The 16,379-nt window shown below is 59.8% G+C and overlaps 1 protein-coding gene across 1 annotated transcript in view; it reads left to right on the top strand.

Moving 5' to 3' along the window:
- Positions 1–479: 479 nt before the first annotated feature.
- The window catches only part of LOC137345082 (bridge-like lipid transfer protein family member 2), an 83,867-nt gene continuing 67,967 nt past the window's right edge, over positions 480–16,379 (top strand). The window contains exons 1-4 of the mRNA XM_068008524.1: positions 480–569; positions 12,249–12,375; positions 13,767–13,816; positions 14,703–14,856. Of these exons, the coding sequence (XP_067864625.1) occupies positions 505–569; positions 12,249–12,375; positions 13,767–13,816; positions 14,703–14,856 (396 nt within the window). The 5' untranslated portion in view covers positions 480–504. The remainder of the gene's footprint in view (positions 570–12,248; positions 12,376–13,766; positions 13,817–14,702; positions 14,857–16,379) is intronic.

Here is a 16,379-nt window from a genome sequence, read left to right as displayed (position 1 = left end):
GGGCCGAATGGCCTACTCCTGCTCCTATTGCTTATGTTGTTAGGTTAGGGAGGGGAACGACCAGCCCGGGCTCCTGATGACTGTCCAGTGGGCCCTGGCTGGAAAGTGCGGGCGGATGATGGCCGAGGATGTGATACCACCGTGGCCGAATAGCCGCTAAACACTCGCTGGGCTCCAGCGTGGGAAAAAAAAATTGGCCACTTTTAGTGAGGTAAAAGGGCACAACAGCAGAGAAAACAAAAAGGAGAAAAGAAAACCCCCCCACACACGATGAATTAATGATATCCATGAGATAAAACAGTTGGCTTGAGCCCAGCTGCACTCCGGGGGGGTTTCGGTCGGCCAGCTCTCCGGGACTCGGCCCCGCGATGAAACTCCGGGGCGGTTTCGGTCGGCCAGGGTGGGGGGGGGGGAGGTGGTTTTAACCCCGGAAGCAGTTGGCGGTGGCGCCCCACCCCCCTCCCCTTTGACCTTGTGACCCCCGGGGCCTACCTCGGCAGGACTATGGTGCTGATGTTGGCCGCGCTCTGCCTGGCGGCGGCCGCCCTCGCCCTGGTGCTGCTCGGCCGGTGAGTCAGTGACGGGGGAGGGGGAGGGGGAGGGGGAGGGGGGGCAGCAATTAGAATCAACCCTGAATAATTTACATAAATTATACTAATCAGGGAGGGCGGGGCCTTTGCTGTGTGGGGAGGGTCCTGAGGCCAATTCCCCCCCCCCCCCCCCCCCCCCAATTCTAGGCCCAGAGCCTGGGGCTCCCCTTGGTCCTGATCCCAGGGCCGGGGCAGCAGGGGGTCCGGATGAGGAATAAAATCCACCCCCCCCCCCCCCCCAAAAAAAAACAGGGAACCGCGCTCCGCAAACGAGGAGTTTCCCCGGGGGCGAAGGGCCCGGAGGATGTGGAAGGCGCTAAATGAAGGCAGTGCCCCCGCCGTCACTCGGAGCCCGGCTCGCCGCCGGCAACGCCAAACGACGGAGACCGGGGCCGGCGGCCGGCGACCTTTGCCTTGCCCCCTGACCTCCGACACTATCCCCCCCCCCCCCCCCCCCCCCGCCCGAGGGTCACGGCAGCATCGGCAACTTGCCCACTCCCATCCCCCGCTACCGGCGGCTCACGCGGTGGAAGGGGATCCGGCAGTTTACACCGGGAGATTGCACTGATCCAAAAGGGTCGGCACAGGCACGATGGGCCGAGTGGCCTCCTCCCTACTGTGAAGTTCTGCCTCCTTTGACCCTTGTCCGAGGGTCTCCCCGCACTGTGCCCCACTCCTCTCCCGTTCAGTCTCCACGGACCTCGCGCTGAAACTCCCCCTCGCGGTGCAGCCCACAGCGGCCGTGGCTGGTCTGGGGGGAGGGAGAGACCCACGGTGCAGGACACCCGGGGGGGAGGACTGTGAATAGGGGCACCAAACCTGGGGTTCAGAATCCTGCAGAGTGTAAAGAAGAGGGAGAGACACCGAGAGAGGGAGAGGGAGAGACACCGAGAGAGGGAGAGGGAGAGACACCGAGAGAGGGAGAGGGAGAGACACCGAGAGAGGGAGAGGGAGAGACACCGAGAGAGGGAGAGGGAGAGACACCGAGAGAGGGAGAGGGAGAGACACACCGAGAGAGGGAGAGGGAGAGACACCGAGAGAGGGAGAGGGAGAGACACCGAGAGAGGGAGAGACACCGAGAGAGGGAGAGACAGCGAGAGAGGGAGAGGGAGAGACAGCGAGAGAGGGAGAGGGAGAGACAGCGAGAGAGGGAGAGACAGCGAGAGAGGGAGAGACACCGAGAGAGGGAGAGACACCGAGAGAGGGAGAGACACCGAGAGAGGGAGAGACACCGAGAGAGGGAGAGGGAGAGACACCGAGAGAGGGAGAGGGAGAGACACCGAGAGAGGGAGAGGGAGAGACACCGAGAGAGGGAGAGACACACCGAGAGAGGGAGAGGGAGAGACACCGAGAGAGGGAGAGGGAGAGACACCGAGAGAGGGAGAGGGAGAGACACCGAGAGAGGGAGAGGGAGAGACACCGAGAGAGGGAGAGGGAGAGACACCGAGAGAGGGAGAGACACCGAGAGAGGGAGAGACACCGAGAGAGGGAGAGACACCGAGAGAGGGAGAGACACCGAGAGAGGGAGAGACACCGAGAGAGGGAGAGACACCGAGAGAGGGAGAGACACCGAGAGAGGGAGAGACACCGAGAGAGGGAGAGACACCGAGAGAGGGAGAGACACCGAGAGAGGGAGAGGGAGAGGGAGAGACACACCGAGAGAGGGAGAGACACACCGAGAGAGGGAGAGACACACCGAGAGAGGGAGAGACACACCGAGAGAGGGAGAGACACACCGAGAGAGGGAGAGACACACCGAGAGAGGGAGAGACACCGAGAGAGGGAGAGACACCGAGAGAGGGAGAGACACCGAGAGAGGGAGAGACACACCGAGAGAGGGAGAGGGAGAGACACCGAGAGAGGGAGAGGGAGAGACACCGAGAGAGGGAGAGGGAGAGACACCGAGAGAGGGAGAGGGAGAGACACCGAGAGAGGGAGAGGGAGAGACACCGAGAGAGGGAGAGGGAGAGACACCGAGAGAGGGAGAGACACCGAGAGAGGGAGAGACACCGAGAGAGGGAGAGACACCGAGAGAGGGAGAGACACCGAGAGAGGGAGAGACACCGAGAGAGGGAGAGACACACCGAGAGAGGGAGAGACACACCGAGAGAGGGAGAGACACCGAGAGAGGGAGAGGGAGAGACACACCGAGAGAGGGAGAGACACCGAGAGAGGGAGAGGGAGAGACACACCGAGAGAGGGAGAGACACACCGAGAGAGGGAGAGACACACCGAGAGAGGGAGAGACACACCGAGAGAGGGAGAGACACCGAGAGAGGGAGAGACACCGAGAGAGGGAGAGACACCGAGAGAGGGAGAGACACCGAGAGAGGGAGAGACACCGAGAGAGGGAGAGACACCGAGAGAGGGAGAGACACGCGAGAGAGGGAGGGGGAGAGACACACCGAGAGAGGGAGGGGGAGAGACACACCGAGAGAGGGAGAGGGAGAGACACCGAGAGAGGGAGAGACACGCGAGAGAGGGAGGGGGAGAGACACCGAGAGAGGGAGAGACACCGAGAGAGGGAGAGACACCGAGAGAGGGAGAGACACCGAGAGAGGAAGGGGGAGAGACACACCGAGAGAGGGAGAGGGAGAGACACCGAGAGAGGGAGAGACACACCGAGAGAGGGAGAGGGAGAGACACACCGAGAGAGGGAGAGGGAGAGACACACCGAGAGAGGGAGAGGGAGAGACACCGAGAGAGGGAGAGACACCGAGAGAGGGAGAGGGAGAGACACACCGAGAGAGGGAGAGACACCGAGAGAGGGAGAGGGAGAGACACCGAGAGAGGGAGAGGGAGAGACACCGAGAGAGGGAGGGGGAGAGACACACCGAGAGAGGGAGGGGAGAGACACACCGAGAGAGGGAGGGGGAGAGACACCGAGAGAGGGAGGGGGAGAGACACCGAGAGAGGGAGGGGGAGAGACACCGAGAGAGGGAGGGGGAGAGACACCGAGAGAGGGAGAGACACGGAGAGAGGGAGAGACGCACGGAGAGAGGGAGAGACGCACGGAGAGAGGGAGAGACGCACGGAGAGAGGGAGAGACGCACGGAGAGAGGGAGAGACGCACGGAGAGAGGGAGAGACGCACGGAGAGAGGGAGAGACGCACGGAGAGAGGGAGAGACGCACGGAGAGAGGGAGAGACGCACGGAGAGAGGGAGAGACGCACGGAGAGAGGGAGAGACGCACGGAGAGAGGGAGAGACGCACGGAGAGAGGGAGAGACGCACGGAGAGAGGGAGAGACGCACGGAGAGAGGGAGAGACGCACGGAGAGAGGGAGAGACGCACGGAGAGAGGGAGAGACGCACGGAGAGAGGGAGAGACGCACGGAGAGAGGGAGAGACGCACGGAGAGAGGGAGAGACGCACGGAGAGAGGGAGAGACGCACGGAGAGAGGGAGAGACGCACGGAGAGAGGGAGAGACGCACGGAGAGAGGGAGAGACGCACGGAGAGAGGGAGAGACGCACGGAGAGAGGGAGAGACGCACGGAGAGAGGGAGAGACGCACGGAGAGAGGGAGAGACGCACGGAGAGAGGGAGAGACGCGCCGAGAGAGGGAGAGGGAGAGACACACCGAGAGAGGGAGACGCACGGAGAGAGGGAGACGCACGGAGAGAGGGAGACGCACGGAGAGAGGGAGAGACACCGAGAGAGGGAGACGCACGGAGAGAGGGAGACGCACGGAGAGAGGGAGACGCACGGAGAGAGGGAGACGCACGGAGAGAGGGAGACGCACGGAGAGAGGGAGACGCACGGAGAGAGGGAGACGCACGGAGAGAGGGAGACGCACGGAGAGAGGGAGACGCACGGAGAGAGGGAGACGCACGGAGAGAGGGAGGGGGAGAGACGCGCCGAGAGAGGGAGAGGGAGAGACACACCGAGAGAGGGAGACGCACGGAGAGAGGGAGACGCACGGAGAGAGGGAGACGCACGGAGAGAGGGAGACGCACGGAGAGAGGGAGACGCACGGAGAGAGGGAGACGCACGGAGAGAGGGAGACGCACGGAGAGAGGGAGACGCACGGAGAGAGGGAGACGCACGGAGAGAGGGAGACGCACGGAGAGAGGGAGGGGGAGAGACGCGCCGAGAGAGGGAGAGGGAGAGACACACCGAGAGAGGGAGACGCACGGAGAGAGGGAGACGCACGGAGAGAGGGAGACGCACGGAGAGGGAGACGCACGGAGAGAGGGAGACGCACGGAGAGAGGGAGACGCACGGAGAGAGGGAGACGCACGGAGAGAGGGAGACGCACGGAGAGAGGGAGGGGGAGAGACGCGCCGAGAGAGGGAGAGGGAGAGACACACCGAGAGAGGGAGGGGGAGAGACACGCCGGGAGAGGGAGAGACACGCCGGGAGAGGGAGAGACACGCCGGGAGAGGGAGAGACACGCCGGGAGAGGGAGAGACACGCCGGGAGAGGGAGAGACACGCCGGGAGAGGGAGAGACACGCCGGGAGAGGGAGAGACACGCCGGGAGAGGGAGAGACACGCCGGGAGAGGGAGAGACACGCCGGGAGAGGGAGAGACACGCCGGGAGAGGGAGAGACACGCCGGGAGAGGGAGAGACACGCCGGGAGAGGGAGAGACACGCCGGGAGAGGGAGAGACACGCCGGGAGAGGGAGAGACACGCCGGGAGAGGGAGAGACACGCCGGGAGAGGGAGAGACACGCCGGGAGAGGGAGAGACACGCCGGGAGAGGGAGAGACACGCCGGGAGAGGGAGAGACACGCCGGGAGAGGGAGAGACACGCCGGGAGAGGGAGAGACACGCCGGGAGAGGGAGAGACACGCCGGGAGAGGGAGAGACACGCCGGGAGAGGGAGAGACACGCCGGGAGAGGGAGAGACACGCCGGGAGAGGGAGAGACACGCCGGGAGAGGGAGAGACACGCCGGGAGAGGGAGAGACACGCCGGGAGAGGGAGAGACACGCCGGGAGAGGGAGAGACACGCCGGGAGAGGGAGAGACACGCCGGGAGAGGGAGAGACACGCCGGGAGAGGGAGAGACACGCCGGGAGAGGGAGAGACACGCCGGGAGAGGGAGAGACACGCCGGGAGAGGGAGAGACACGCCGGGAGAGGGAGAGACACGCCGGGAGAGGGAGAGACACGCCGGGAGAGGGAGAGACACGCCGGGAGAGGGAGAGACACGCCGGGAGAGGGAGAGACACGCCGGGAGAGGGAGAGACACGCCGGGAGAGGGAGAGACACGCCGGGAGAGGGAGAGACACGCCGGGAGAGGGAGAGACACGCCGGGAGAGGGAGAGACACGCCGGGAGAGGGAGAGACACGCCGGGAGAGGGAGAGACACGCCGGGAGAGGGAGAGACACGCCGGGAGAGGGAGAGACACGCCGGGAGAGGGAGAGACACGCCGGGAGAGGGAGAGACACGCCGGGAGAGGGAGAGACACGCCGGGAGAGGGAGAGACACGCCGGGAGAGGGAGAGACACGCCGGGAGAGGGAGAGACACGCCGGGAGAGGGAGAGACACGCCGGGAGAGGGAGAGACACGCCGGGAGAGGGAGAGACACGCCGGGAGAGGGAGAGACACGCCGGGAGAGGGAGAGACACGCCGGGAGAGGGAGAGACACGCCGGGAGAGGGAGAGACACGCCGGGAGAGGGAGAGACACGCCGGGAGAGGGAGAGACACGCCGGGAGAGGGAGAGACACGCCGGGAGAGGGAGAGACACGCCGGGAGAGGGAGAGACACGCCGGGAGAGGGAGAGACACGCCGGGAGAGGGAGAGACACGCCGGGAGAGGGAGAGACACGCCGGGAGAGGGAGAGACACGCCGGGAGAGGGAGAGACACGCCGGGAGAGGGAGAGACACGCCGGGAGAGGGAGAGACACGCCGGGAGAGGGAGAGACACGCCGGGAGAGGGAGAGACACGCCGGGAGAGGGAGAGACACGCCGGGAGAGGGAGAGACACGCCGGGAGAGGGAGAGACACGCCGGGAGAGGGAGAGACACGCCGGGAGAGGGAGAGACACGCCGGGAGAGGGAGAGACACGCCGGGAGAGGGAGAGACACGCCGGGAGAGGGAGAGACACGCCGGGAGAGGGAGAGACACGCCGGGAGAGGGAGAGACACGCCGGGAGAGGGAGAGACACGCCGGGAGAGGGAGAGACACGCCGGGAGAGGGAGAGACACGCCGGGAGAGGGAGAGACACGCCGGGAGAGGGAGAGACACGCCGGGAGAGGGAGAGACACGCCGGGAGAGGGAGAGACACGCCGGGAGAGGGAGAGACACGCCGGGAGAGGGAGAGACACGCCGGGAGAGGGAGAGACACGCCGGGAGAGGGAGAGACACGCCGGGAGAGGGAGAGACACGCCGGGAGAGGGAGAGACACGCCGGGAGAGGGAGAGACACGCCGGGAGAGGGAGAGACACGCCGGGAGAGGGAGAGACACGCCGGGAGAGGGAGAGACACGCCGGGAGAGGGAGAGACACGCCGGGAGAGGGAGAGACACGCCGGGAGAGGGAGAGACACGCCGGGAGAGGGAGAGACACGCCGGGAGAGGGAGAGACACGCCGGGAGAGGGAGAGACACGCCGGGAGAGGGAGAGACACGCCGGGAGAGGGAGAGACACGCCGGGAGAGGGAGAGACACGCCGGGAGAGGGAGAGACACGCCGGGAGAGGGAGAGACACGCCGGGAGAGGGAGAGACACGCCGGGAGAGGGAGAGACACGCCGGGAGAGGGAGAGACACGCCGGGAGAGGGAGAGACACGCCGGGAGAGGGAGAGACACGCCGGGAGAGGGAGAGACACGCCGGGAGAGGGAGAGACACGCCGGGAGAGGGAGAGACACGCCGGGAGAGGGAGAGACACGCCGGGAGAGGGAGAGACACGCCGGGAGAGGGAGAGACACGCCGGGAGAGGGAGAGACACGCCGGGAGAGGGAGAGACACGCCGGGAGAGGGAGAGACACGCCGGGAGAGGGAGAGACACGCCGGGAGAGGGAGAGACACGCCGGGAGAGGGAGAGACACGCCGGGAGAGGGAGAGACACGCCGGGAGAGGGAGAGACACGCCGGGAGAGGGAGAGACACGCCGGGAGAGGGAGAGACACGGAGAGAGGGAGGGAGACGCACGGAGAGAGGGAGGGAGACGCACGGAGAGAGGGAGAGACGCACGGAGAGAGGGAGAGACGCACGGAGAGAGGGAGAGACGCACGGAGAGAGGGAGAGACGCACGGAGAGAGGGAGAGACGCGCCGGGAGAGGGAGAGACGCGCCGGGAGAGGGAGAGACACGGAGAGACACGCCGGGAGAGGGAGAGACACGGAGAGAGGGAGAGACACGGAGAGAGGGAGAGACACGGAGAGAGGGAGAGACACGGAGAGAGGGAGAGACACGGAGAGAGGGAGAGAGAGGGAGAGACACGGAGAGAGGGAGAGACACGGAGAGAGGGAGAGACACGGAGAGAGGGAGAGACACGGAGAGAGGGAGAGACACGGAGAGAGGGAGAGACACGGAGAGAGGGAGAGACACGGAGAGAGGGAGAGACACGGAGAGAGGGAGAGACACGGAGAGAGGGAGAGACACGGAGAGAGGGAGAGACACGGAGAGAGGGAGAGACACGGAGAGAGGGAGAGACACGGAGAGAGGGAGAGACACGGAGAGAGGGAGAGACACGGAGAGAGGGAGAGACACGGAGAGAGGGAGAGACACGGAGAGAGGGAGAGACACGGAGAGAGGGAGAGACACGGAGAGAGGGAGAGACACGGAGAGAGGGAGAGACACGCCGGGAGAGGGGGAGACACGCCGGGAGAGGGGGAGACACCGAGAGAGGGGGAGACACCGAGAGAGGGGGAGACACCGAGAGAGGGGGAGACACGCCGGGAGAGGGAGAGACACGCCGGGAGAGGGAGAGACACGGAGAGAGGGAGAGACACCGAGAGAGGGAGACACACGCCGGGAGAGGGGGAGACACCGAGAGAGGGGGAGACACCGAGAGAGGGGGAGACACACACACATACACAGACACGCCGAGAGAGGGAGAGAGACGAGGGACTGAAAGCCACAGAGAGAGACATTGAAACATATAAGATTCTGAAGGGGCTTGACAGGGTAGATGCTGAGAGGCTGTTTCCCCTGGCTGGAGAGTCTAGAACTAGGGGGTGTAGTCACAGGATAAGGGGTCGGACATTTAGGACTGAGATGAGGAGGAATTTCTTCACTCAGAGGGTTGTGAATCTTTGGAATTCTCTACCCCAGAGGGCTGTGGATGCTCAGTCATTGAATATATTCAAGACTGAGGTCGATAGATTTTTGGACTCTCGGGGAATCAAGGGATATGGGGATCGGGCGGGAAAGTGGAGTTGAGGTCGAAGATCAGCCATGATCTGATTGAATGGCGGAGCAGGCTCGAGGGGCCGAATGGCCGACTCCTGCTCCTATTTCTTATGTTATTATGAGGGACACGGAGAGATTCGGCAAAACCTCGATTTTAAAATTCTCATCCTTGTTTTGAAATCCCTCCATGGCCTCGCCCCCCTCCCTATCTCTGTAACCTCCTCCAGCCCTACACCCCTCCGAGATCTCTGCGCTCCTCCAATTCTGGCCTCTTGCGCATCCCCCGATTTTAATCGCTCCACCATTGGCGGCCGTGCCTTCAGCCACCTAGACCCTGAGCTCTGGAATTCCCTCCCTAAACCTCTCCGCCTCTCTCTCTCCTCCTTTAAGACGCTCCTTAAAACCTACCTCTTTGACCAAGCTTTTGGTCACCTGTCCTAATATCTCCTTATGTGGCTCGGTGTCAAATTTTGCCTGATTACGCTCCTGTGAAGGGCCTTGGGACGTTAAAGGTGCTATATAAATGCAAGTCATTGTTGTGGAGAGAGAGTTAGAGTAGGAGACAGTGCGATTAGTCTTAAATTTGGTGCGGGGAGGACGGAGAGTGTATAGGGCGTAGCGTTTGTAGTTTGTGAAGAAAGCTGGACCGTGATATCCTTGTGCTGGTAATGAACCAGCAGAATCTCCCCGCTGTTCACACAGATTAGAGTCTTGAGGAAAAGCAATTAACAGCGACTATCCAATCAAACACGACCGCAGTCTCGCTATCTGATTGCCTGATAAACCCCGGACCTGAATTACTAACAATGAACTCTTTATGTCCAGATTAGCACGAATCTCTCCTTCAAATGATCTTGTTCCCCTCTCCCCGATGGCCGAGCTGGGGGTTAAGTAAAGGCCCCGAGTTCGACTGTGGGGTCTGTGCGGAACGAGCTCCCCTCAGCGGCAATTAACCCGAGCGCCCCCTGAGTTAAGGAGCGGAGAAATCAGCCAGAATTTCCTTTCACTGACTCCTGCTGGGCTCCACGCCTGCCCTGCTGCTCCTCGGCCGTGGGGACCTGAGTGCTGGCAGCCTATTTGACCGTGGGAGGATCACAGCCGATTGGCCCTGGAACCAGTTGCTGTTCTGGGTGGGATTGACGAACTCCGCATAAACTGCAGATCGAACTGAAGACTCCCCGGTCTATAAAAGAGAGAACAAAAGAACTTGCAATTCTACAGCGCCTTTCACAACCTCAGGACGTCCCAAAGTGCTTTACAGACACTGAAGTACTTTTTCTTTTGAAATGTCATCACTGTTGTAATGTAGGAAACGCAGCAGCCAATTTGCACACAGCAAGATCCCACAAACAGCAATGAGAGTATGACCAGATAATCTGTTTTTTAGTGATGTTGGTTGAGGGATAAATATTGACCAGCACACCGGGGAGAGCTCCCCTGCTGATCTTCGAATAGTGGCCGTGGGATCTTTATGTCCACCTGAGAGAGCAGACGGGGCCTCGGTTTAATATCTCATCCGAAAGACAGCACCTCCGACAGTGCAGCACTCCCTCAGTACTGTACCCCAGTGTTATACAGTGACAGACCTGTACCCACCAGTACTGTACCTCAGTGTTATTTTTTTATTATTTGTTTATGGGATGTGGGCGTCGCTGGCGAGGCCGGCATTTATTGCCCATCCCTAATTGCCCTTGAGAAGGTGGTGGTGAGCCGCCTTCTTGAACCGCTGCAGTCCGTGTGGTGAAGGTTCTCCCACAGTGCTGTTAGGAAGGGAATTCCAGGATTTTGACCCAGCGACGATGAAGGAACGGCGATATATTTCCAAATCGGGATGGTGTGTGACTTGGAGGGGAACGTGCAGGTGGTGTTGTTCCCATGTGCCTGCTGCTCTTGTCCTTCTAGGTGGTAGAGGTCGCGGGTTTGGGAGGTGCTGTCGAAGAAGCCTTGGCAAGTTGCTGCAGTGCATCCTGTGGATGGTACACACTGCAGCCACGGTGCACCGGTGGTGAAGGGAGTGAATGTTTAGGGTGGTGGATGGGGTGCCAATCAAGCGGGCTGCTTTATCCTGGATGGTGTAAAGCTTCATGAGTGTTGTTGGAGCTGCACTCATCCAGGTAAGTGGAGAGTATTCCATCACACTCCTGACTTGTGCCTTGCAGTTGGTGGAAAGGCTTTGGGGAGTCAGGAGGTGAGTCACTCGCTGCAGAATACCCAGCCTCTGACCTGCTCTTGTAGCCACAGTATTTATGTGGCTGGTCCAGTTAAGTTTCTGGTCAATGGTGACCCCCAGGATGTTGATGGTGGGGGATTCGGCGATGGTAATGCCGTTGAATGTCAAGGGGAGGTGGTTAGACTCTCTCTTGTTGGAGATGGTCTGAATGTTACTTGCCACTTATCAGCCCAAACCTGGATGTTGTCCAGGTCTTGCTGCATGCAGGCTCGGACTGCTTCATTATCTGAGGGGTTGCGATGGGAACTGAACACTGTGCAATCATCAGCGAATGTCCCCATTTCTGACCTTATGATGGAGGGAAGGTCATTGATGAAGCAGCTGAAGATGGTTGGGCCTAGGACACTGCCCTGAGGAACTCCTGCAACAATGTTCTGGGGCTGAGACGATTGGCCTCCAACAACCAACAGCACCAGTACTGTACCCCAGTGTTATACAGGGACAGACCTGTACCCACCAGTACTGTACCCCAGTGTTATACAGAGACAGACCTGTACCCACCAGTACTGTACCCCAGTGTTATACAGGGACAGACCTGTACCCACCAGTACTGTACCCCAGTGTTATACAGTGACTGACCTGTACCTACCAGTACTGTACCCCAGTGTTATGCAGTGACAGACCTGTACCCCAGTGTTATACAGTGACTGACCTGTACCCACCAGTACTGTACCCCAGTGTTATACAGGGACAGACCTGTACCTACCAGTACTGTACCCCAGTGTTCTACAGGGACAGACCTGTACCCACCAGTACTGTACCCCAGTGTTATACAGTGACAGACCTGTACCCCAGTGTTATACAGTGACTGACCTGTCCCCACCAGTACTGTACCCCAGTGTTATACAGGGACAGACCTGTACCTACCAGTACTGTACCCCAGTGTTATACAGTGACTGACCTGTACCTACCAGTGCTGTACCCCAGTGTTATACAGTGACAGACCTGTACCTACCAGTGCTGTACCCCAGTGTTATACAGTGACAGACCTGTACCCCAGTATTATGGGTGCCTGTGACAGTTCCCGTGGAGACTAGTGTGCAAATTCCAGGCCCCCAGTAACCTGTCAGTCTGATTCCGGTACGGAGGTGAGTCCTGTTCTAACTGCTGTGTGTCTCTGTCCCTCTGCAGTTGGCTGCTGTCCAGGATTGTCACTCAGCTCATCTACAATCAGCTGAACCTGGATTTAAAAATCGGCTCCATTGGGTTCTTCTCGATTCGTAACATCAGCATCAAGCTCTGCTCACAGCAGACCCTGGTAAGTGTGGGCCCTGCCCCCTGTCGGGGGGGGGGTTCCCCTTGAAGCTGGGCTCTGAGTCTAAGGGCTGAGGCGATTCTGGGTGTTCGGGTCATTTTTTGGGGGACAGAAAGACGGTGTCAGCTGTCGGGGAGTCTCCCTGCACAACTTGTATCCATTTCTAACGTTAATTCAGCTGAGGATCGCCCCCTGCTCCCCCCGCCCCGATAATCACTGCCCTCTTACACCTCTTACCAAGTTCCCGCTGACTCCCCTTCTCACCCCTAACTCCCTCGTTCTTTAACCTGTGATTCAAACCCTTCGGGATGAACTCCCTCCAGAATCCAGCCAACTGATTAAATCGGCTCAGAGTCCCCTCTTTACCAACAGCCCAGATGAGTTGCATCCCTGGAATTATTTTGTTCTTCGTCTGCTCGCAAGGCTGGCAATGTCCCTCTCAGCCGTGGCTCAGTGGGCAGCATCCTCGCCTCCGAGTCAGAAGGTCAGGGGTTCGAGCCCCACGCCAGAGACTTGAGCCCCATAATCCGGCTGACGCTCCCTAGCTCAGGGACACCCAGGCTGCCTCTCCTCGGTGGGGTACCCCTTGGCACCAGTCTGGTTGATTGACAGTAGCGTCTCCCGTCTGGTGCTGGACCTGACGGGCTTTGTTTATGTGAAAAACATCAAACAGGCACCAAAGAATCTGTTTGAAAATAAAAGTTCCCCACCCTGTTACCCCATTTCCGTTTCTTGTGTCGGAGGTGCCGTCTTTCAGATGAGACGTCAAATTGAGGCCCCCCGTCTGCCCTCTCCGGTGGACGTAAAAGATCCCGCAGCCACTATTGCAAGAAGAGCAGGGGAGTTCTCCCTGGTGTCCTGGGCCAATATTCCTTCCCCCACCATCACCAGCAGAAAACAGATCAACTGACCATTCACCTTATTGCTATTTGTGGGATCTTGCTGTGCGCACGGTGCTGCAACACATAACAACAGTATCTCACTGTGCGTTAAATGCCTTGGGACGTTCCTGATCTGTGTGAGGGTGCCATACGGGTACTGTCTTTTCCCAGTGGGATGCAGGAGATCTCTGCGCTCCTCCAATTCTGGCAACCTTGTCCATCCCCCACTTCCTCCACCCCACCATTGGCGGCCGTGCCTTTAGCTGTCTAATCCCTAAACTCTGGAGTTCCCTCCCTAAACCTCTCCGCCTCTCTCTCCTACTTTAAGACGCTCCTTAAAACCCACCTCTTGTCCTAATATCTCCTTATGTGGCTCGGTGTCAAATTTTTGCCTGATAATCGCTCCTGTGAAGCGCCTTGGGACGTTTTTACTACATTAAAGGCGCTATATAAAGGTTGTTGTAAACGACTGGTGGATTATTGCCCCAATAACGTGCTGCTCTTCCTTTGCAGGATGTGGACAGAGTCTGGCTCTCCTGTAAACTGTTGAATAATGATTTACCGTAAGTATTGCACACACACCCACATTTACTCTCCAATCACACGGGTGCGTACACACTATTTCCCCTCCGCACGCACTTCTGTTCCACATGTACTCGTATAAACACAGATATCTTTGTGTATACCAACTCCGCACCCAGCCACAAGCTCAATCTATTAATCCGTGGGCCCGTGTGCACATCTGCACACTAATACTCGAATATACACGAATCTAAACAGTCTGACGCCCAGCTGTGGCATTGTGTTTACTTGTAAAAAAAACAAACCGGCTGATTTCCAGTGTAGGTTACACATGGGGAGTCGGTACCAAGAGTAGGTTTGAGGTCAAATGGGTTCAGAGGGGATAATTGGCAGGGGAAGGAGCGGAGGAGGGGGAGAAGAGGGGATGGTTGGACGGAGGGGAGGAGGAGATGAGATGGGAGAGGAGTCAGGTGAGGAAAAGAGGGAAAGGGAGGATCCAGGGGTTGAGTAGTAGTTCAACGGGGACAGGGTCATTTGACTGTTCTCCCTCTTCATCCTTCCGCTCATCCCCCCCCTTCTCCTTCCCCTTCTCCCCCCCCCCCCCCCACTCCTCCCTCCTCCGTCCTCTGTGCTCTCCCCCTCTCCTACATGATGTATTGTTGGAACCTGTGTTCTCAGGGCCGAGTGGGGAGAGATCACAAAGCAAGAGGCCAAACCTGGGTCCTGAAGGCCGGGCCAGAGTTGAGTGAAGCAAAGGGGAAGCATTAATTCAAGCATCTGGGGTCATTTTGGAGTGGGGAGGGAGCACCTTCTGGAGGGGAGGGGGAGCAAATTGCAAATAGAATAAAGTAGAATGAAGCGGAGGGTTGTGGCCTGGTTTCGTTGCTCGGTGGTTAACCCTCTAACCCGATCGCCTCTCCATTACAGTCACTACTTTGCTCTTTGTGTTGGGGAGGTCCGTTTTCGAGCTGATTTGCAAGAGATCACCCAGGAAAAGGCTGGGCCCACAGACAATCGCCGAGGAAAAACGGGGAAAAGACAGCTGACCCTCCAACCCTCGGTGCTGCGCACACTCTCACAGGTGAATCTCCGCACTGGGTCTGGGCTTTGAATTTAAATTGTTGCCGTGTTCAGGGGTTCAGACTCAGCTGAACGAATCTGTGAACACTGACTGATTAGTCTTAAACATCCATCCCCTCCTCCATCAATGTGCCAGTGACTGGTGTTGAATGTGCCGGTGATGGTGTGCCGGTGACGGGTGTGCTGAATGTGCCGGTGATGGGTGTGCCGGTGATGGTGTGCTGAATGTGCCGGTGACGGGTGTGCTGAATGTGCCGGTGACGGGTGTGCTGAATGTGCCGGTGACGGGTGTGTTGAATGTGCCGGTGACGGGTGTGTTGAATGTGCCGGTGACGGGTGTGTTGAATGTGCCGGTGACGGGTGTGTTGAATGTGCCGGTGACGGGTGTGTTGAATGTGCCGGTGACGGGTGTGTTGAATGTGCCGGTGACGGGTGTGTTGGGTGTGCCGGTGACGGGTGTGTTGGGTGTGCCGGTGACGGGTGTGTTGGGTGTGCCGGTGACGGGTGTGTTGGGTGTGCCGGTGACGGGTGTGTTGAATGTGCCGGTGACGGGTGTGTTGAATGTGCCGGTGACGGGTGTGTTGAATGTGCCGGTGACGGGTGTGTTGAATGTGCCGGTGACGGGTGTGTTGAATGTGCCGGTGACGGGTGTGTTGAATGTGCCGGTGACGGGTGTGTTGAATGTGCCGGTGACGGGTGTGTTGAATGTGCCGGTGACGGGTGTGTTGAATGTGCCGGTGACGGGTGTGTTGAATGTGCCGGTGACGGTGTGCTGATTGTGCCGGTGCCGGTGTGCCGGTGATGGGTGTGTTGGGTGTGCCGGTGATGGGTGTGTTGAATGTGCCGGTGACGGTGTGCTGATTGTGCCGGTGCCGGTGTGCCGGTGATGGGTGTGTTGGGTGTGCCGGTGATGGGTGTGTTGAATGTGCCGGTGACTGTGTGCCGGTGACGGGTGTGTTGGGTGTGCCGGTGACGGGTGTGTTGAATGTGCCGGTGACGGGTGTGTTGAATGTGCCGGTGACGGGTGTGTTGAATGTGCCGGTGACGGGTGTGTTGAATGTGCCGGTGACGGTGTGCTGATTGTGCCGGTGCCGGTGTGCCGGTGATGGGTGTGTTGGGTGTGCCGGTGATGGGTGTGTTGAATGTGCCGGTGACGGTGTGCCGGTGATGGGTGTGTTGGGTGTGCCGGTGATGGGTGTGTTGAATGTGCCGGTGGCGGTGTGCTGATTGTGCCGGTGCCGGTGTGCCGGTGATGGGTGTGTTGGGTGTGCCGGTGATGGGTGTGTTGAATGTGCCGGTGACGGTGTGCCGGTGATGGGTGTGTTGGGTGTGCCGGTGATGGGTGTGTTGGGTGTGCCGGTGACGGGTGTGTTGAATGTGCCGGTGATGGGTGTGTTGAATGTGCCAGTGACGGGTGTGTTGAATGTGCCGGTGATGGGTGTGTTGAATGTGCCGGTGACGGTGTGCCGGTGATGGGTGTGTTGGGTGTGCCGGTGATGGGTGTGTTGAATGTGCCGGTGATGG

The sequence above is a fragment of the Heptranchias perlo genome, chromosome 28, assembly GCF_035084215.1.
Source record: "Heptranchias perlo isolate sHepPer1 chromosome 28, sHepPer1.hap1, whole genome shotgun sequence".
NCBI lineage: Eukaryota > Metazoa > Chordata > Chondrichthyes > Hexanchiformes > Hexanchidae > Heptranchias > Heptranchias perlo.
Note: the sequence above shows the minus strand (reverse complement) of the source record. Positions and strands in the feature narration are given on the sequence as shown.